The sequence below is a fragment of the Bos taurus genome, chromosome 12 (assembly GCF_002263795.3).
Source record: "Bos taurus isolate L1 Dominette 01449 registration number 42190680 breed Hereford chromosome 12, ARS-UCD2.0, whole genome shotgun sequence".
In the NCBI taxonomy this organism is placed as follows: Eukaryota; Metazoa; Chordata; class Mammalia; order Artiodactyla; family Bovidae; genus Bos; species Bos taurus.
This window is the reverse complement of record NC_037339.1, coordinates 16,388,715-16,411,028: the sequence shown is the minus strand read 5'-3', so window position 1 is coordinate 16,411,028 and position 22,314 is coordinate 16,388,715. Positions and strand designations below refer to the sequence as shown.

Sequence of the window (22,314 nt, the reverse complement as noted above, 5' to 3'; positions counted from 1 at the left end):
GGGTGTTCCGAAGAGACACCCGGCAATATAGCCCCAAACACCTGCGACGTGGTTACACAACCTGGAACTGACACAGGGCAAAGCCAAAGAACCTAAAAGGACTGCGGTGCGGGTTTGGTTTTACCGAGCAGAAGGGCCTCTTCTAAGCCAGCCAGGACTGGCTCACCTGTGTGTTGTTACCCGGCAGGTAACTGGGAGATTCTTTCCCCAAGAGACGATGGGGGCGCTGCTGGAGCGCGCTGAAACTCCCTGGGGGGTGGTGTGGGACGTGATGCATTCGGCCGTAGAAACTGTCAGGGCTTGGGTTTCTATTTGTGAAAACTTTCTGTATTGGTTGGTTGCTTCTCCCCAGCCTCCCCCGCGATGCGCGTGCTCCCCGCGGCACAGCTGTGATGGGATTCTAAACCCTGGCTGCCAGCGGACAAGGACGATTAGGTTGGACGGATGCTGACCCTGGCGTCCTCCGGGTGGGGTTCCGCGGGGTGCAGCCCGCTGAGGTCAGTGAGACGTGGCTCACGCTCAGGGTAAGTTGCAGGTCCCCGCCAGGCCCAGAGCTTGCAGCGCACACTTGAATCCAAATGGCTAAGATAATCATTTCAGGCAATTGTTCTGGTGCTAGAGACCACCCGTCTGGGACTCTGGGGTTGGGCGTGGACGTCCGCCAGGTCTGTGATGATCTCGTTTACACCCCGGAAAGCAAGGTTCCATCCGAGTCCCCCGGCTAGGGTTAGGGAGGGGTTTCCGGAGGCAACCGGGCGGAGAGCTGGGGGCGGGGGGGGCGGGGTGCACAGCTGCTCCGGCGGACCCCAGCCCGCGCCACCCAGGGCCCGGGGTCGGGAGGAGGGCAGGGGGCCCGCGTTCCTTCCAGCTCGCCTCCCCGTCGCCTCCCAGCGAGCAGCAGGCGGGGAAGTGGCGCTTCGCTCCGCTGGGGGCGTTTCTCGGATTTGCTGCTGGAGCCCGGGATATTTTTGGCTGGCGCGGGGAGATGTGGGCGGGGGACGGTGTCAGGGCGCCGCTACCCCCTCGCGCCCCCTCTCTCCGTCGCTGGGGGGCGCAGTGACCTCGCGACGCCGCTCGGAGCCGGGCCCGTAGAGGAGCCGACGCGCGGCGCCCAGCTGGCTTTTCCGCCGCTGAGGTGAGCGGAACCCGGCCCGGGAGGCGGGGGAGGGCGAGGAGGGTGGTGGAAGGGATGCCAGAGAGGCGTGCGCACAGCGGAGAGTGCGGGGGAGGGGGACCCCAAGATAGGTCAGGGCAATGCTGAGTCCCCCCGACCCGGGGAGATCTTTGCGGAGTTGACCTGCAAAGGGATGAAGTGCGGGGTGGTGGGCGACCCTGTGCTCGGCTTGGGTCCGGAGGGGCGCAGGAGCCGGACCGCCAGGCATGCAGGGCGCAGAGCGGCTCTCCCGTGAGCGCAGACCCTGAAGCGGTCCCGGATGCAGAGTGGCTTTTCTCGGTTCCACAAAAGCGCTTACCCAGATGGCGAGGGCCCCCCAGAGGACCACCTCCCCAACACGCCCCAATAAACTACTGGCACAGCCACTTTCTGCGGCTTAACCGAAGTAGGTGAGAGCCCGAAAGCGGCGCACGGGGCTTCTCTTCGGCCGAGCGCCAGGTGTGGGATCCACCTGCTGAGATTGTGGCGGGGACGCGCCCGTTGCGTTTCACCCTCACCCCACCTGGCCGGTGACCGCACGGGAGGTTTGCTACCGATCTCCCGCGGAGTTGATGCTGTCAGCTTGGGGACTGTAGAGAACCTTCCGAAGAGGGGTCATCTAGCCTCAATGGGAATGAAGACCCAAAGGAAAGGGGATGATCAAGCGCTGCCCTGTGTTACTACAGTGCAATTTGAAAGGATCTTTAAATAGGTTTGCAGGCAAGAGTGCAAAGGACTGGGGTTCGGCCGACTTGGGTGTCTTGGACCCTGTCCTGAAGTCGAATAATAGGTCTCGGCAAATCAGGAAACCTCGTTGAACTTCAGTTTGCTCGCGTGAGACGTGGGAGGATCGGAGGTGCTCCACCTCCCTGGGTGGTTTGGAAGATAACGGAGGGAGGGTGGGGTTTTGAAAAGCATCACCTGTGGTTTCTACAAATTTAGCATCGCAGACCACACCTCCTTCCTGGCCCCTAACCGAACCTTGCTTGTAGCGGAGATAAGGACCTTCTCAGCAGCGCTGGAGTTTTCCTGGTTACCTGCCGGGTGAGATGTGCCGATTTCTCAATTTCTTGTTGCAATTCCTCTTCACGGCACAGGCGCCAGTTACTCTGCCCAACAGAGTGTGACATCAGGGCATGAGAACTTTGCTTGGTTCATCAACTTTAGGACGTGTACAAAGTGGGAGCGGTGCTCTGAGAGTTGAGCAAAGTTGAAAGTCGTCGTTGTGGCGGCTAGGTGGGGGGGACTTAGAGGTTTTTAAAATTTTTATTTATTTATGGCTTTGCAGGGGTTTTCCTGTGTGCAAGCTTTCTTTAGTTGCAGCGAGTCGGGGCTACTCTGCTTATTTTAGCTGCGTTTGGGGGCTTCTCATTGCAGTGACTTGTCTTGTTGCAGAACACGGGGCTCTAGAGCACAGCCTCAGTAGCTGTGGCTCGCTGGACTTAGTTGCCACGTGGCATGTGGGATCTTTCCCCATCAGGGATCCAACCGGGCCTCCCTCATTGCCAGGGAGATTCTTTCCCACTGAGCCACCGGAGAAGCCCCTGAGGGGTTAGATTTGATTGGGCATATTCTCTGGGAGATCAGTTAGCTCCAAAAACATTTTCTGAAGTTGGAGTTCTTGTTTTCTGACGGGAAAATTCTGTCAGAGCCAAGGGTAGACATCCAAGAATAAGCATTTTAATTCGAACATCTTCAGAGGAAGATGGGAGCTCTGGATATGTTTCCTACACAAGTCACACACAGCACATGATAATAGCAGGGAGGAATCTGAATAGTTTCTCTTATTACTAATTTTAGATTCATATTTCTAATACTGAAAGGAGAGATTTGCATGGTTGGTTGGTTGCCTTACTGTTAAAATTTAAGCAGTCCTTTTTAGATAAGCATGTCCAGCCTTCCAGAGATTATAAACGTGAGCAATACTAGAGCGCTTGTGTCATATTTTATCTTTTTATGATACCAAATAGGACCTCTGATTGGCTTTTCCATTTTAACTAAAAGGAGTTGAAAGATGACTCATTTAAGAGTTTGGGAAATACAACTGAGACTGTCTTGCACAGAACTGTAAATCTTATAAAATAACCCTGATGGTGATAATAAAGCCAACTTTTAGACTGTTGTGTGCCAGACTCAGATATGCATATTACAGTCCATTTAGTTCTCACAACAATCTGTAAAGAAACTGAAGCACACAGAGTTTGAGTGCCTTGCCCAAGGTCACACAGTGAGCAATGAGGAATTTCTCTTCGATTGGCATAATGATTGTAATTAATTGGTACTCTTTTTTTTTTTTCTTCTTCTTAACATCTGCACTGGGTTTTCTCCCAGCCGGGGTGAGAGAGACTGAAGGCTTTGGAGCAGGGATCCTGGATGCTGAACTAGTTGCCAAATTGCTGTGTGGTCTTTATTTTTTTTTTTTAATTTTATTTTTGGCCGTCTGGGTCTTCATTGCTGCTTCCTAGGATGGCTCTTCAATGCGGTGCGTAGGTTCTTGTTGTGGTGGCTTCTTTTGCTGCTGGAGCATGGGCTCTAGGGCTCACGGGCTTTCGTAGTTATGGCTCTTGGGCTCAATAGTTGTGGCACATGGGCCTACCTAGTTGCTTTGGGGCTTGTGGCATCTTCTCAGATCAGGGGTCGAACCCGTGTCTGCAGCATTGGCAGGCAGATTCTATACCACTGAGCCACCAGGGAAGCCCTGCTGTGTGGTCTTTACTTCCTTTTTCTGATCCTCACTTCTCTCATGGACAAAACAGTGCTAATAATCCTATTTTGCTGCTGCTGCTAAGTCGCTTCAGTCGTGTCCGACTCTGTGCGACCCCATAGACGGCAGCCCACCAGGCTCCCCCGTCCCTGGGATTCTCCAGGCAAGAACACTGGCTTGGGTTGCCATTTCCTTCTCCAATGCATGAAAGTGAAAAGTGAAAGTGAAGTCGCTCAGTCGTGTCCAACTCTTCATGACCCCATGGACTGCAGCCCACCAGGCTCCTCCGTCCATGGGATTTTCCAGGCAAGAGTACTGGAGTGGCGTGCTATCGCCTTCTCCGATCCTATGTTGAGTGAATGCTTTATTTCTCACTGGAACGTGGAGTGTGAACTGGAAAGAAATGCTTCTCAGAGTGTAAAGGGAAGTTTCAGAGTCCTGTTTTTGTCAGCTGTAACAAATGACTGGCAGATGGCAAATAAATAAAACCTGGAGGGAACTACACATGGGGTGATTTGCCCAGCAATTATGTCTGAAAATTGTTTTTAAAAAAGTCTTTAGTTTCTTCTCTTAGATCCTTAGCATTACCGTCATTAAAAGAGATAAACGCAAATTAGACCTCAATCGTTTTCTGGCAGGGAACATTGAATGGCACCCAGGGCCAACTCATGCTTTTCTGTGGTTGATTTCAGGCGATGAAAATTGGAGGGTGGAGGGTTTTATTTTTTTTATCCTTATATTCTTATACGTTCTTTTATTCCAACAAGCTATAGTGAGTCAGAGAACAACTAAGTCCTGAAAATGTATGTAAGTTATTCCTGTGTTCTCTCTTTGTTTGGAAATTGAGGACGGCCACTTTAAATCTGGTAGGTGAAGAAACTTGAACTTCTGAATATACTTACTTTTAAGGGCATTTTTTTTTTTTAAGTTTGCTTTTTTTTTTTTTTTTTAATGTGGACCATTTTTAAAGTCTTTATGGAATTTGTTACAATATTGTTTCTGTTTTATGTTTTGTTTTTTTGGCCTGGAGGCATGTGAGATTTTAGCTCCCCAACCTGGTATGAACCCACATCTCCTGCATTAGAAGGTGAAGTCTTAACCACTGGGCAACCAGGGAAGTCCCAAGGGTACTTTAAACAATATGGTTCAATTGTCAGATCATTTGAACCGTCTATGACCTACATATAATCTTTTTCTGGGGCTGGGGTTCTCACTGTTAGTTTAGACTCTGGTCTGTATGTAGATTTGGGCTGGGGGAGGTCACCGTGTCAGTGTTACCAATGTTACCCGGCTCCCAGCAGCTACTCTCTGCTTGGTGACTGATAATCTTCTGGAGAGATGGTTAAGTCCATGAGATGTAAGTCTTCCCTTCACCCCTGTGGTGTTGTGGGTAAGAGCGTGGACTGGGAGCAAGACTAGCCTGGGTTGGAAACTGGCTCCATTGACTAACTGTGCCTCAGTTTCTCTTCTGTGAAATAAAGATGGTGTGGTCTTATCTACCTCTTAGGTTGTTGGGAGGATTGAGTGTGTGTGTATGTGTTTAGAAAGCTTAGAACCGTGTCAGGCATGTAGTAAACGCCCTCCAGGAGTTAGTAATGAATGACTGCTGATGGGTAAGCAATCAGAGGCTAAGTGCTATGGAGCACAGTAGGTCAGTAAATGGGGAGAGTGTACACTTGTAGGGATGCAGCTTTTAAAAGGGTGATGGGGAATGTCTCAGTCCAAAGGTAGACTTGAATAAGATCAGGACAGGGGTGGGAAGAAGAGGGTAGAAGGGTGTAGGGTGCAGAGGGGTATAGAGGCGTAGGTTGTAGAGGTGACAGGTGAGGAGGACAGACAGGTAACTCGGGGACACAGAAAGACATAGCACATGTTGAAGGGTGTTCGTTTGTTTTTAACCTGGGAATTGTCTTATCGAAAATTTCAAACAGTAAGTAGAGAGAACAGTCCATGTGCCCTCCTCCCATCTTTAACAATGATCAGCGTGGCCCATTGTGTTTCAACCATATCCCTCCCTGGACCTTCCCGCTGTATTATTTTAAAGCACATCCAAGAAATTCTATCCATTCTAAATCCTTCTGTATATGTTTCTGAAAGATAGGCACTTAACTGAACATGACCGTGATACCTAACTGCTCTGACTTTGTCGTCCCATCTATAAATTGGGACCAGTAGAAGCTCCCCTGCAGTGCTGGTGTAAAGAGATGGGTGGACGCCTGGAACCCTCAGCGCAAACAAGCAGTGCCCGGAACTCAGCCATCTCACCGATGGTGGTGGTGTCGTTACCGGCCCTTGGGGGTTTTCCTGCAAGGTTCAGTCGTGGCATTCTTACTTCTTGCTCTCTCCCTTCTCCATACTTACTTTCGGCATATTTATTCCTGCTCCCTTTGTCTAGTCTCTATTTCCCCTTTCACCTTTCAGCTCCACCGTTCTCAGCCTGACTCTCAGCTCATGCTCCTTGGATGCCCGTGGTCCACAGACTAACAGCATCTCTAGTCTTTCTAGACCTTTTGGAAGGGAGATGGCCTTGGCCCATTTCATTTTTTCAACAGCATTATTGAGATGCAGATAGAATTGACATCGCATAAATTCACCCATTGGAAGTGTACAATCCAGTGGTTTTCCTGTCTTCACAGATATGTGACAGCATTACCATAGTTGATTTGAAAACATTTAGAACCTCAGAAAGATATTTTTACCTGTCGCCCCTATCTTCCCATCCCCCAAAGGAACTGCTAATGTACTTTCTGTCTCTATGGGTTTGCCTATTCTGGACAATTTCATTCATTCATAAAGAAATAACTATTTTTTGTCAATGAGTTCTTTCACTTAGTAGGATGTTTTCAGGGCTCAGTCATATTGTAGCATGTATTGGTACTTCCCTTCTTACTATGGCTGAACGATGTTACACTGTATGGCTGTCTGTCTGTCCAGTTGCTGTGTTGTGTTCAACTCTTTGCGACCCCATGAACTACAGCATGCCAGGCTTCCTTTTCCTTCACCATCTCCTGGTGTTTGGTCAAACTCACGTTCATTGAGTTGGTGATGCCATCCAACCATCTCATCCTCTGTCGTCCCCCTTCTCCTCCTGCCCTCAATCTTTCCTAGCATCAGGGTCTCTTCCAGTGAATTGGCTCTTCACATCAGGTGGCCAGAGTAGCATCCTTTATTTATTGATCGATGGACATTTGGGTTGTTTCTACTTTTTAACTGTTCTGAACAACGCTGCCGCTAACACTCATGTGTGTATAGAAATAACAAATCACTGTGTTGTGTAACAGGAACTATTACAGTGTAGGAGGTCAACTATACTCCAAAAACAAATTTTAAAAGAGGAGATCAGACATTTGGTTGCCAGTGATGACAGTGGAGGGAGCGGGGAGGGACACCTGGATAAAAGCCGTCGAAGGTACAGACTTCCAGCTCTAAGATAAATAAGTACTAGAGTTGGAATGTACAACAGGATGAATATACGTAACACTGCTGTGTGTTATGTGTGAATGTCGTCAAGAGGGTGAACCCTGAGCGTTCTCTTCACGAGGAAAAATATTTCTTTCTCTTTCTTTACTTTTATGACTTTATGAGAGGATGGATGTTCACTAAACTTACTGTGATAATGGCTTCATGATGTATGTAAATGAAATCATTATGCTGTACCCTTAAACTGAAATATATCTCAATTTAAGAATATTTACATGGGAGTTTTTATGTTAACATATACTTTTGTTTCTCTGGGACATGTAGCCAGGAATGGGATTGCTTGCTCATGTAACTGTGTGTTGAACCTTTTGAAGAACTCTCAAACTGTTGTCTAATATGGCTCCCCACTTTATTGAACTGGCCAAAAAGTTCATCTGGATTTTTCCAACCCAATATTTGGCCCAAACATGGGAATCTAGCCATTTTTCAAGTACAGGTACCTAGCCTTACTTTGGGTAAACTTTTATATTAATATTTTTCTAAGTCTTATTTAGTTATCTAATTATATTCATGTATAAGTCTTTTTTGTTATTGACTTTTGTATATAAGATTTTGAGTAAAGCATTACTTGAGCAGTGGCCCCTAAAGGGGAAGTTATGTACCTTTAGGGTACAAGATGAGTCATTGGAAAGCAAGAACAAAATGCTATGCTCTTGGATCTGTTTCAACAATGCCTTATAGTTACACAATGTATCAGAATATCTATGCATATGTAAGATTTATAAGTAAATAGTCATATCAAATAGGAAGTCATATAAAATTCTGGGGACAACTGTTCTAAAGGCATGGGATCAAATATATGCAGCGGTGTGGTTCTTAATCCCATGCTTGTGACACATCTGATGGGGAAATTCTTAAAATTACTTTGCTAAGGAAATTGAAAATATCCTGCTACTTTCAGCCCACATGGAACACGTAACTACCAGGGGAAGGAGCTTTGCATCAGGTGTCGGACTTTTATTTTTGTTCTGCTGATTGCTAATAGACTTTGGGTGAGTCCCTTGATGGGCTGCACTTCAGTTCCCAGACTGGCCTAAGAACACCTGAAACGTCATAACTTTTCACTGTGCAGAATGAGAGTGTTAAGTGTGACATATGCAGTGACCACAGCGGAAGTCAGTCATTTGTGCATCTTGGGCAACCCTGAAGTCTTCTTAGGCAAATATCTGGGGTTCCTTGACCTCTGCCCTGGCTGGGTCTTCCCCTTCCCACCCCACCCTGCTTTCTGTCCTTCCTCTGTGTTCTTCTGACAAATGACCTTCACGAGTAAGGGTCACTGCCAAGGTTAAGCTGCCCAGAGAGGAGTCAGGTGGTGCCACCAGCCACCTCTGCAGGCTGGTACTGCTTGCTCCCTGCGCTGTTCTCTTGAGAGCACAGTGTGCAGCACATGCGCAGGGAAGGTACAGCTGTCTGCAAACTGCAGTTGACTCCGATTCCCAGCCCCTGACATGGAAGCTGCGAAGTCTCCTTAGTGGGCATCTTGATGATTTCTGGGTGAGCTGTGATTGCTGGAGTCTGCAGATGTCCTGGAGGGATATGAGCCTTTGTTTAAAGTCAAAACACAAAGGGAAGTGGATACAGAGAGATGGGAAGAGGTTCTGGGGAACTGTCTTAACCAAAGGGCTCACGTGGCATGGCTCAAGATCGTTTCAGTCTCTGGTTGCTTCTGTCTCTTACTGGGCATGCTCACTAAGACACCACAAAGCTGCAAAGAATGAATGTGACCTTTCACGCTCAACTCTTGTGTGCGATTTCTCTTCTCTAACATCCTCTGTTCTAAGGAAATTGTTGGCAGCCGTTTTAGGTCGTGATCTCCAGTTTCTTCTACAGGGTGATGCCTGTTCTTGGATTCCTTTCTTAGGCAACAGAAATAGCCAATATAACCATGCTTAGGTACTATTGGTGAGTTTGTTCATTCTTTTATTCATACACTCAATGTATTTGTTGGGCACCTATCTATTATGTGCCCCTGTTCTAGATACCAGGGGCAGAGCAGTGATCAAAATAAAAATTACATCACTGATTCACTTCATTGTACAGCAGAAACTAACACAGCATTGTAAAGCAATGCTTCTCCAATTAAAACAAAAAAACCCCAAAACCTGGGGACTTCCCTAGTGGCTAAGACTGCATTCCCAATGCAAGGGGCCCGGGTTTAATCCCTGGTCAGGGAACTAGGTCCTACACTCCCCAACAAAGGTCAAAGATCCTACATGCTGCAACTAAAACCCAGTGCAGCCAAATAAATAAATAAAAAGAGCCCTCAAAGATTTTACATTCGAGTGGGTGTTAGTCATTGAGGTTAAACAAAATGATGATTAGTGGTGAGGAGTAAGGAGGAAAAAAATAGAGTTGCCAAGGGGGAGAGGAGCTATTAGGGATGGGCAGTTGCCATTATTTATAGGGTAACCAGGGAGGCCGATCTGAGAAGATAACATTTAAGCTGAGCCTTTACTCTGATGCTCCCAGCGATGTGTTCAGGCACTAGTTAATGCTGAGGCAGAGAAAACCCCAGATCCTAAACCTGACGTACTTTACCTATTCATCGAGTATCTTTAAGATTGTTAGGGGTATTGGCTGCTAAAGGTGTTTATCTACCATCAAAACGCTGGCTGCTTGGGCCTCCCTGGTGACTCAGATGGTAAAGAATCTGCTTGCAATGCAGAAGACCTGGGTTCGATACTGGGTTGGGAAGATCCCCTCTTGAAGGGAATGGCAACGCACTTCACATTCTTGCCTGGAGAATCCCATGGACAGAGGAACCTGGTGGGCTACAGTCCGTGGGATCAGAGAGAGTCGGACACAACTGAGCGACTAATACTGTGATCTACTGGGCTTTGGGGGGCCACTCTAGAGGTCATGGTGGCTCACAATGAGTCATCTTCCCCTTTTGCAAAGGTTGCATCTTTGGAGTGGATGTTGTACCCCAGTCATTCTCAGTGGGACCACTGAGTCCAGTGCACAGGGACCTTCCAGAATGACTTAGGGTGGGTGGGGGAAGTCCTGGAGTCTCTCCTTTGTCTAGGGCCTTTGCTGCTGCCCATGTGTTGGGAAGTCCTGGAATCTCTCCTGTGTCTAGGGCCTTTGCTGCTGCCCATGTGTTAACTAGTAATCTGGCCTGTGTTTACTCTCAAAAGGAAAATCCCAGTAGCAATGACAGTAAGCTTTGCAGCTAAATTTCTCTTCCTTTAATATGTGGTTGGAGATTGATTTTTATCTTTGCACATAAGCATCTCTGATCCAAAGGAGCTCATTTATGACAGTGGGAAGGACTTTGAGAAGATGCCAATCATTCCTTAGATTCAGATGATCTACTGCCAGTCAGTACCTGTGATGTATCAACGTATGTGCTTAGTCCCTGTCCCCTCTCTGGCAGAATGTAGGCTACTGGAAGGCAGGAAGCTTATCTTAGTCACCACTGTTACCCCCCCGTGCTACCAAAACAAAAACAATGCCAGTCATGTAGTATATGCTCAATAAATATCTGTTTAGTTGAATTACAGTTTGTAACCAGTGTGGCAATAAGCAACATAACCAGCAACAATTTCTTGATAGCTCATGAATCATCTGTTGCCCCAAAGATCAAGAGATAGAGACGATATCTTCTCACCAGGAACTGGACTTTGTTTCCAATCATTGCTGTACCCTCTGTGTTCAAGTGCCTCTCAGGGAAACTCCTGCTTCTTAATGAGTGTTCAGCCTGGCTTGCCATCCTTTCTCTGCCACTACCCAGCTGTGACCTTAGATATAGCTTGAATTTCTGTGGTTCTATTCCCGCTCTAAAAAGTTCTTATTTTATAACCTGGCACAGCCAAGATCTGTGGGCTCTTTGTGTGAAACAAGAACATTTTTCTAGAAGGAAGTAGAACAAGCACCTGCTTCTGAAAATTACTTTTTATAAGAAAGTCTGTTTTTGCTCAGTGCAGTTGTTTCCATATCTGAGAGGCTCATAATTAACATCATTCTCTTTGAATTATTAACTTTAATCTGTTTATAAAAACACAGGGATCACACTATTACTTACCATATGATTTCTCAGCTGTAATCATCTATCACAGAAAACTAAATATGATATGTAGAAATATGAGAATAAAACATGACTTACATAGCTCCATTCTTTTGGAAGTAGTAAGATTATCACAGGCCATGGGCTGAGAACTAAAATTAGAAGTAGTAGAAGAAAAGATATAATAAAAGAAAATCAACAAAAGCTATGTGAAGATGTTCATTGCTGTATATTTTATTATAGTAAAAAACTGAAGATAAATTTTCATTAATAGGAATATGACTAAGAAATTATGATACATTTATACCCTAAAAGTGGTAAGATAGTTTAAAAAAAAAAGAGTATGTGCCCTCAAGACATATTATTGAGAGAAAAAGAAAGTATATTCAGCATATGTCCCATGTGATCACGTGTGTATAAAAAAGAAAACATGACAAATCTTCTGATCTGACATATGTATGTTAATTCATAGAAGATCTGGAAGGAATAAAATGGTTAACAGTGTTATTTCTGGGAAAGAATTGGGGTTGGTGGGGCTTGGTGTGATGAGAAGGCCTCACTTTTTACTCTAGACTTATATGTTTGGGGCATTTTATAAAACCATAGTCATGGGTTGGCTTTTTTTTTTTTTTTGTAATTATAACTTGAAATTACTGGAGAGGAAAAGATGTGTGACAGAAATTGGGGCACAGGTGGGATTTGAGCTCAGGAGAAGGAAGATGAAACACTTCAGATAGTGACAGCTGGCAGTTTATCGCCAAATCCTGTGATATTTTGTGACTGATGATCTGGAGATTGTGTTCTCAGGATGGCATATATATACACATTCAGTTCAGTCCAGTCGCTCAGCTGTGTCTGACTCTTTGTGAATCCATGGACTGCAGGACGCCAGGCCTCCCTGTCCATCACCAACTCCCGGAGTTTATGCAAACTCATGTCCATTGAGTTGGTGTACACACACACACACACACACACACACATATATGTCTGTCTGTCTGTCTCCTGCATCAGTCTTCCTTGGTAGCTCAGTGGTAAAGAATCTGTCTCCCAATGCAGGAGACATAGGTTTGATTCCTGGTCTGGAAAGATCTCCTGGAGAAGGAAATGGCGAGCCATTCCAGTATTCTTGCCTGGGAAATGCTATGGACAGAGGAGCCTGGTGGATTACAGTCCATGGGGTCACAAAGAGTCGGACACGACTTAGTGACTGAACAACACTGTCTCCTGCATCACTCCAAAAGCTGTGACCTAGAATGGAAGACCCCCAAATCAAGAAAACCCAAAGATTTTTAGAACGATTTTCACATTGCCTTTTTGGGTCTATTTGTAAGCATTGGGTGAGAAAAATTTCATATCTTTAGGAAACAGGGACTCACTCTCATCTCTGATGAGAAGGTCTGCCATGATACTACAGCAGTTGTATCAATCACAGAAGTCTTTTCTCTAGCCTGTAACTCTGTTTTCATTTTGGTGGATTTGTTCACTCAGTCTGTAGCTCTTACTGAGCCCCCATCGGCCACTCTGAGACAAGGCCCCTGCTTTCCTGGAGCTTCTAGTCGGGGGTGGAGAGGTAGACGAGGATGACAGTAAGCAGCAGGAAGTGACAGCTGCTGTGCTGAAGATTAAGCAAAGTGGTGTGATAAGGTGTAACCAGGGAACTGTGTGGTGGTTAGGAAAGACTTCTTTGAGGAAGTCATTCATAAACCCAGGAGTATATAAGACAGGAAGGTGTCAGATGTGTGGTCATTTGAGGGGAGAGCCGTCCACGCAGAGGGACTGGAACAGAAGCTGAACAAGAGCTTGTGGGAGTCAAGAGCTTGCTTCATAGCTGGGACTGACAGAGGGTGGACAGGCCAGAGAAGTCTGCAGGACAGGGTTGTGTCGTGCGTGGAGAACAAGGTAAGGATTTTGGATTTTATTCAAGATTTAATGGGAAGCTATGACGGAGGTGGGAGTTGTCAACTTTAAAAAATATACGTGAGAGTTACAAGTTAAGTTTTATTTTATATAATTTTATTTATATTAATATAATTTATAATTATTAATATAAGTATTGATGTGATTTATAATTATATAATTTTCATTTATATATTTTTTAGCTGTGCTGGGTCTTTGTTGCTGCACAGGCTTTTCTCTAGTTGCAGCTCATGGGCTCAGTAGTTGAGTTCCTGGGCTGTAGAGCACTGGCTCAGTGGTTGTGGTGCACAGGCTTAGTTGCTCGTCAGCAGGTGGGATCTTCCCAGTCCAGGGATCGAACTTGTGTCTCCTGCATTGGCAGGCGGATTCTTTACTACTGAGCCACCAGGGAAGCCTGTGAGTTAAGTTTTATTTGAGGCAAAATGAGGGGTCTCGCCTGGGAGACAGCACCTCTGATAGCTCTGAGAAACTGCTCCAAGGAGGCGGGGGAAGGTCAGTATATATGTGATTTTAGTATTGCGAGAGTATATGCAATCAAGCACATATTTTCCCAAAAGTTTTCTGCTAGTCTTCGTGATGCTTTCTGCTAGTCATGAGTAGTCATCACCAGGAAGGATTTTAGGGCTTTTCTAGATACGAGGAGATATACGAGTTGGATCATAAAATCAGCTCCTGAAAACATCTAACTATCTGGAGACCTATCCTGCCGGTCCTGCTCGCCCCCGGAGCACAGGGTGCCTCCTTTCTGCTCTCCACCCTGAACCCCTTCAGGGAGTGTTGAAAATCAGTAGCTTCAGCGTCTCGTTTAATCCTTGTAGAGGTAGACGGCAAGTGCCGATGTGTAGTTGACAGGGTCAGACAGGGGATTGATTTAGATTTATAAAAGATATCTCTGAATAACTTGATTATAAGCAGGTGAGAGAAGAATCAGGGAGACCACTGGAAAAATGGTGCCTTAGACTAGGTGGCAGCTATAGATGTAAGCTCGTTGTTGTTGTGCTCAGTCACGTCTGACTCTCTGTGACTCCATGGACTGTAACCTGCCAGGATCCTTTGTCCTTGGGATTTCCTAGACAAGAATACCAGATTGGGTTGCCATTTCCTCCTCCAGGGATCTTCCCCACCCAGAGATCGGACCTAAGTCTCCTGCCTCTCCTGCATCAGCAGGCAGATTCTTTACCTCTGAGCTACCGGGGAAGTTCAGGAATAAGCTTGCTGGTGGGTTAAAGATGGAGAGCTCTGGAAGATAGGGTCATGATGACTCCTAGATTTGAGACTTCAGCAACTGGGGCAGGGGTATGTTTCCTGAGATGGGGAAAACCAGGAAGGAGCAGATTTGGCTGGAGGGGCGGGGTGGGGGGGCAGTGCAGAAATCGGTGTTTCTTTGGATATATCAGGTGTGATGCCCCTAGACAAATGTCAAATAAGCAGTAGGATACACTCGTCTGGAGTTCAGGGGAGGTCAGGGGAGGTCAGGAATACAGATCTATGTGGGAGTCACCTGTATACATAAAGATGACGTTTAAAGCCCTGGAACTTTATGAGGACCAGAGCCTCGGCTCATTGAACTGTACCCATGGACTTCACCCTTCATTTAGGCTCAGTGTCCAAGCAGACACCTTCATTGCTAAACCTTCCCCTTGCCAATCTCACAGTGACTGTTGAAGGCTCAGCTTTACAATGTGAGGGACAGTGGGAGAGTGTTAGGAAGACACACGTGCTGGGCTGTAATTAGTGACGAGTGCTTCTCATCTGTGTCGCTCTCAACATTGTAATCATTGCCTAATTTACTAATGCTAAAAATGGAGCTAAAAAGCGAGTGGACCGTTTTAAAAAGACAGCATCTAGATCACAGTGTGTTCTTTAGATATTGTAAGCAAATCATGAATTTTTATTGCTTTTATAATCTAAGTAAGTTTCATAAGCTCGTGTAAAGTTACACAAAACCAAGTTTTTAGTGCTGTTGGTTGTTCTCGGTTTCACATGCCATGGGTCCACTTTGTTGAAATACGACCACAAACTAAATAAAAAGAAGAAACATAAATATACTACCATATGTAAAATAGCTAGCTAGTGGGAACCTACTGTTAAGCAGGCAGCTCAGCTCAGTGCTCTGTGATGACCCAGAAGGGTGGGGTGGGGGTTGGGAGGAATATCCAAGAGGGAGGGGATATAGGTATACTTAGAGCTGATTCACTTCTTTTGTACAGCAGATACTAACACAACATTGTAAAGCAATTATACCCCAATAATAATAATTTAAAAACCTACAAAAACATGTCTTTACTCCTAGGCAGCATTCCCATTTTGGGTTTGACATTTAATTTTGAAATAATGCATGGGATGTTTTACATTTTGCTGTTGTTTTAGTTTTTTATCAGCAGTATCCTTATACGGCTTTATCCTTGCATGAAAAGAATTATTTTTATGCTTTGAAACCCCTTTCCTATCTCAGTGTCATATCCCTTACATTTGCTGCTAGTTTTATGGCAAACTTATTTATTAATATTTTACTTGTAAATCTAAGTGGAATTTACTGTGTTGTATAGGGAAAAATCCAGACTCTGTTGAAACATGAAGTTTCTTTGCTTCCTCATAAGAATGTGGAGTTAAAAAAATATGACTGAGCCCTTGTTTATGGTAAATGTTTCTCACTCATTGCAGATAAGCTCTCCAGCCCTCCAACTCACCATGTGGTGAGTTCAAGGTCCAGTCCAACAGCACAGGGGAATTCACACTAGCCCTGAGCCCTGAAGATGGTGTCACAGTCTTCGGGCCGGCAGGACTCACCTGTGGACCCCTGGGAAGGGGTCAGCGATGACCCAGGCAACACTGATGGCTTGCCCAGCCTCCTGGACACTGAGCACCCCTTCTGCCCCTCAGACATCAGGTTCACAAGGCACAGAGCTGCCTGGATTAACCCTCCGTGTGCGCAGCAACAGCTGCAGGATGCATCCCCCCAGGTGCTCGCAGTGGGGAACAGAGAGAGCCACACTGCGTCCAACACCAAATCTCCCTTGGGCACTTCACCCTTGTCTCTTGGTGACTCCGTGGTGGAGACATCACTGCCGAAGGGCACCACAGACTCTCTGGGCAGCTCCTCTGCCTGGGGCACAGCTGGCAATGGCAGTGACTCCTCTGTTACCTTGAAGGAAGAGCGGGCAGGGCTTCCAAGACGCTGTCCTCACACATCTCTGATCACGAGCTCCAAGACTGTGTCTGGTCCCCCATGTCCTGAGGATGGCAGGGCTTTTTTCAAGCCTTCCCAGCTGACAGCTTCTGCTGATGCAGGTAACTCTAGTTTGGACTTCCACCCTTCCTGTCTGATCTCACACCTGCTCTTGCTTGGGGCTGAGGCTGAGTGTTCCTCGTGAGGAAAAGGCTACCGGTTTTCCAGGATGCTCACCAGCCAGGGCACCAGCTCAGTTCATATCTTCTTTAGCCCAGCCACTGGGAGGGTCACAACTGATGGAGTCAAGAATTCCCTTTCTCCTGAGACTGTAGGAGAACTTACTCAATAATCAGTGTCAGCTGTCATCTTGGAGCATGGGTATGGGCCCTGCAGGAGAGCACCAGAAGTGCTCTGCATTTAGCATGATGGTGGAAGGTGATCCCCACAGAGTGAGCCCCGGTTCACACCAGTGCTCATGTGGGAGAGGAACACGCCTCACCTGTTAGATTTACCTGGACAGGGTGTGACTAGAAAAATAGTAAGGTTTAAAAACAGGAACCACAATTCCTCCAAACTGGACAAAACTTTTTTCCAATTAAAACCAGGTCTCCCGTTGCTCTAAGGTCAGGCACATATTCCTAAAATGCCAAAATTCTGAAACCCAAGTAATCCATGCCAGATGCCACTTGAGTCAATAAATTAAGCTGTTCTTGTTATGATTTCTGGCATGGTTAGGTAATTTTAAATATTAATTATACTATATTCACACTTTGCATTAATTTGTGTTTTTGTTGGAATCCTAGTTCAAATAGTCAAGGAAGTTTATTTCAAAGCAATTTAAAAGCTGCCTCTGTGTGTGTGTGTGTGTGTGTGTGTGTGTGTGTGTGTACACGCACGTATATTTATTTCTCATTAGCAGAAACCAGTCCTCTCCCTTTTCTAAGATATGAGGTTTATTTGTTCTACTGAAACTTTTGAAAACTCAAAGATGGTGACAATCTTTAACATACAATTTAAGAATAAGCAGATTCTGGACAATCTTTTCAATGAGCTAACTTTGAGATAAGAACCAAATTTGAGCAGTATGGCACAGTCAGATGGCGTGCGTGCTCAGTAGCTCAGTCTGATTGCAGGCCTTTTTTCTCCTTTTGCTCACCTGCCTGGATAGTTCTCAGGAAAAAAGTGACTTGCAAATTTAGTGGTTGAAAACTTAGAAATTAGTCTCCTACTTGATTGTCTCACGGGAGGGTGAGGAGAAAAGAGAGAAAATTGGAAGTCTTCTTTCCCACAGACCACCACCACGACAAGTTATGAAGAGCAGATGATCTTTAGGACCTAGGGTACCCCTGCCCCAAATAACTTTTTGGCTCCTGTGCAAGAAGTTGTTCTGCAGTTTAAAATTATCCTTTCTGGGACTTCCCTGGTGGTTCAGTGGTTACAACTTCGCTTTCCAGTACAGAGGGAGCAGGTTAAATCTCTGCTCAGGAAGCTAAGATCCCACATGCCTCTCAGCTTAAAAACAAAACAAAACATAAAACAGAAGCAGTATTGTAACAAATTCAATAAAGGCTTTAAAAAAAATGGTCCAAATCAAAGGATATCTGTAAAGAAAAGTAAATAAAATTATCCTTTGCCCCAGAAAGAAAACAAACACACCAGCCCCTTTTGTCCAAAGACAGTGACCCTAGCAATCTCTCTAAGGACCTTTAACAAACCACTCAATTTTTGTGGCCACCTGTCTTAAACCTGGCGAGGGGATTCATTCCCCGGGCTTAAGGAAAAGAAGTCCCGAGTGACCTGGTCCTTTCTTTCTTTGGTGTAGGGGCAGCAATGGGCAGAACAGGCATTTGCCATTATGAGGCATTTTCCTGTATCGGCTGCATCTCAAATGGCAGTAGCGGGAATTTCCTTTCTTAGATTATATGGGAAGGAAACACAGCTGAGCCTGTCTGCATTTCCTGAGGCTGTAAGAAACAGTTCCTTTTGTTGGCAAAGCATCTACACGTTTACAGTGCTTCTACATTCCTTAGCTCCTTCGGTTTCCTAATAAAATGATTATCCTAATTCCTAGGATGAGGAAATTTTACTGTAGAGGCACGGCTGGTGTGTAGAGAGCTGGAACTGGAAGCCACTGCTTGACTTTTCTCTGCATTTCCCCCTCTATCCTCAGAGTCCCCAAACCAGGACCTGTAACCAAATGCCACCAGACTTCTGATTTTATAGATAAAGCTGTGTTTGTTTTGTTTATAGCTGCTTTCTCAGGGCAATGGCAGAACCAAGTAATAATTGCAGCAGGTGCTGTGTGGCCCTCAGGTCCTACATTTATTATAATTAGTCCTTTTCAGAAAAAGTTTGCCCACCCCAGATGGCTTCTGAAGCTAAGAGGACCAAAGTCTTCAATGGAACACTGGAGTTCTTGAACACGAGGCAAGGAAGGGGTTATGTTACTGAGTCCAAACCCACTCTGCTCATCACACAACAGGTCAATTAACTGAGAGATGAGGTATTGCGGCAAGGACTATGACTTTATTCAGAAAGCTGGCTGACCCAGAAAATGGTAGACTAATGTCTCAAAATAACCATCTTATGAGGGTCTGGATGCCAGGTTCTTTTATAGAACAGAGATGGGGGAAGTGAGGATGTAAAGTAAAAAAAGACGATTAATCTTACAAATACCTCCTGGAATGGCCAGCCTCCAGGAAGGAATGTGTTAATTTCTTCCTTCCTATAGCCATCCACTGGAGGACAGGGTCCTAAACAGAAGGCATTTTGGTTTAACATTCAGGCAGAGCAGCAGGGTTCCCTGAGGCAGACCATTAGGTATGGACAGGATAGTGAACCAAAGCAATGGGGAAGCACAGGTTAAAGTAAAAGCAGCAGACCCGTCATGGAGTCAGTTTTCCCTGCAATAGTTGGAGGAATCCTGCTTGCCTGTCTGCTTGCCACCCCGAGAGCTTTAAAACCATCAAGACATCTGTAGCACTTGGTTCTGATTCATCAGGTTGATACAGCAGCGCTCATGGATGTCACAGAAATGTTTTGCCTTATGTGCTGCAATCAGATATCACATGACAGACCTCATTTTTGTCTTGGTGGCGTTCATTGCCAGTAATGCAGTGGCTTAATAAGGATGCAGAATGGATGAGTCAGCCGAATATAACCTCTGCAGTTTCTTCTTGTTTCTGACTAGAGGAAGATCATTTTAGAGAAGCGGTGCTGACCTTTTTCAGATAGATTTTGTTACTGTAAACAGGAAGTTTTAGGTCATTTGCAGTGAGTTGGAGGAAGGATCCCGTAATTCTTATGGTCTTGCTTCCAGACAATTCCTTCTCACCCTCCATCTCCTGTAGGTAGTTTCCATGACTCTCTTCTCTTTCCCCTCTTTCCTCATTGCTCTCCTCCATTCCCATGGTTCTCCCGTGCCTTCTCTAAGGGTTCCTCTCAAGTTATTCAATAGCTTCTTACAGAAATAATGACCCTCTGCCACCTACAAGGCCTACCATCAGAGGAGTCTTTCTTCTTGTGTCATCCTATTTTATTCTAGAATTGTGCTAATATTTTAAACAACATTTGAAAGTCACTCCCTAAAATTGTTTTCGTAGATAAACTTTGAATTTCTTTTTCTCCATTTTTAATAACTTGCTGTATTGGCAGATGCTGTTCAAGTTGGCGGAAGAACTGTTTCCTCAAATTCCTTCTCACCGGAGGCATTCGTTCTTCCTGTTGATGCAGAAAAGGTGAACATGGCTTCCTTCTTCTTTTTAAAACCACCAAGAGGGTTAACACTTTGGAGTATGCCTGTTCTGATTTCAGTCTGTAAACCGCACTGGAGGAGGCATGGCAAATGTTTCATTTCAACATTTGACTGGTAGGGTCTGACCTCAGCTGGGAAATTTTCCATGATTGATGAGTAATGTCTCCCATTGCAACACCACCAATCTAGGATTTAATACCACAGGAAATTCAACTTGCATCATCTTTTGGTTGCAGTGGGCTAAATCTTCCACCTCTGGAAGATATGGGCTATTCTTGATGTAATGACCTATGATAACACAGTGAAATAAATACATGTCTATGCATTAACTTCACGTAAATATAACTTCTTGATGTTTCAATCTAATACACCCTCACTGGGGGGAAAAAAAAACCAAGTTGATTATGCTTGTGAGAATTTTAACTGATCATCTTTGCCTCTGCAGGAAAATGCCCACTTTTACGTTGCAGATATGATTATATCAGTCATGGAGAAAATGAAGTGTAATATTCTAAGTCAGCAGCACACAGAGACCTGGAGTACAGAAGAGGCCGGCAGGTCACTTGGGAACAGTCGGGCAGACTTGGAAGGGACCTTTTATACCCACGTAAAGCAGGAATCTGGGTCTTCCACTTCGTCTGACAGTGGCTATGAAGGTGAGTGGGGGAAATATGAGGAAGCTTTCTGCTGTATTCTCCCCACACATCTGTCAAACCCTGTCCTTCTGGAGTAACCTGATGATCCCTGCCATTTCTGCTACTTGGCTTGGAATTGGTCACCATGTACCACTCAGTTGTGAAATCCACGAGCTTTTTCTTAGGCTCCATCCTGCTCTTCCCCTTCCTCTGTCTTGTCACCCAGCATTCCTCTTCTTTACACTGGCTTCCTTCCCCACGTTGTCCTCTTTCATTCATCCTGGTAACAAGGAGTCCGTGATGCACTGGGGTATCCACAGATGTTGGGAATCCACAGGTAGGGCTTTGCCTGAAATACTTTATAAGTATGTGTTGAATGGTTGACTGGAAGCTCATGTCTAGCTGAAATTTTTTTAATATTAATATATTCAATAAAAATTTAAAATATTTCTACCACCCAGATAAAAAAATTGATCTTATATCAAGTATCACCCTTGTGACATTTGTGTTCATTGAGGTTACTTCATGAGGTAGAGCAGAGTTCAACAAATTGCAGCTTGATCCAGACAGTATTAAAAAGGCAAGCAAACAACTGCACAGTATCAGCACATGCCTCACATGGGGTGAGCGATGCTTCCTGGAACTTTATCAGTTATATATATTTTATGCCTGTGCCAGGTTGCAAAGTAAATTGTATGTTACTGCTGATCATGATCAAAAGAGTGTAAGAAACACAGAAGTGGGTGAAACTGCCCCCATTAACCCAGGAGGAAACCAAAGCTGAGAAGCTGATATCCCCCAGCTAGAATGGTTTATCTGTGATCACAGTTTTTCAGTGAGGGTGTTTCTTGAAGTAACAGCATGATTTGCAAAGTCTTTCCCCAGTTATTTGGCATTTAGGTGGCTTTCAATATTTTAACACTTTAAATGGATTTAAAAACTCCTTTGTGATCACAACCTTCCTTTTTCACTTTTCTGTCTCTCTGTGTAAAGACATTCTTAGGCTAATTCTCCAAACTGGTATTAGGGATAGGAAAGCATGAACATATCTGTATTAGTGTCTTGAAGGTCCTGTAGCAAAATACTCAAATTGGGTGGCGTAAGACGACACAAATGGATCCTTTCACAATCATGGAGGTCACAGGTCGGCCATGGAATTGTCTGGAAGGTTGGTTTCTTCTAGAGGCTTTGAGGGAGAATTTGGTCCCTGCCTGTTTCCAGACTCTGGGCAGTTGCTGCTGCTCCTGGCTTGTAGAGCATCCCTCCATGTTCACAGGATGTTTGGTCTCTGAGTATCCGTGTCTGTGTACAAACTTCTGTCTTTTTTACAACATCACTCACATTGGCTCTAGGACCCACCCTGATCCAGCATGACCACAGCTTAACTTGATTACAATGACCTTATTTCCGTATGAAGTCATGTTCACAGGTGCTGGTAGGGGACATTTAGGGGAACATATTCAACCTAGTGGGCTCCCCAGGTGGCTCAGTGG

At 45.3% G+C, this 22,314-nt stretch overlaps 1 protein-coding gene across 6 annotated transcripts in view; it reads left to right on the top strand.

Annotated features, from left to right (window-relative positions):
- The first annotated feature begins 385 nt into the window (after positions 1-385).
- Positions 386-22,314, top strand: part of RUBCNL (rubicon like autophagy enhancer) — a 40,673-nt gene continuing 18,744 nt past the window's right edge. For 2 of the 6 annotated variants that reach the window (XM_024999864.2, XM_059892036.1), the window contains exons 1-4: positions 13,078-13,242; positions 15,925-16,551; positions 20,087-20,169; positions 20,632-20,842. In XM_024999864.2, the coding sequence (XP_024855632.1) occupies positions 16,017-16,551; positions 20,087-20,169; positions 20,632-20,842 (829 nt within the window). In that variant the 5' untranslated portion in view covers positions 13,078-13,242; positions 15,925-16,016. 6 annotated transcript variants of the gene reach the window in all.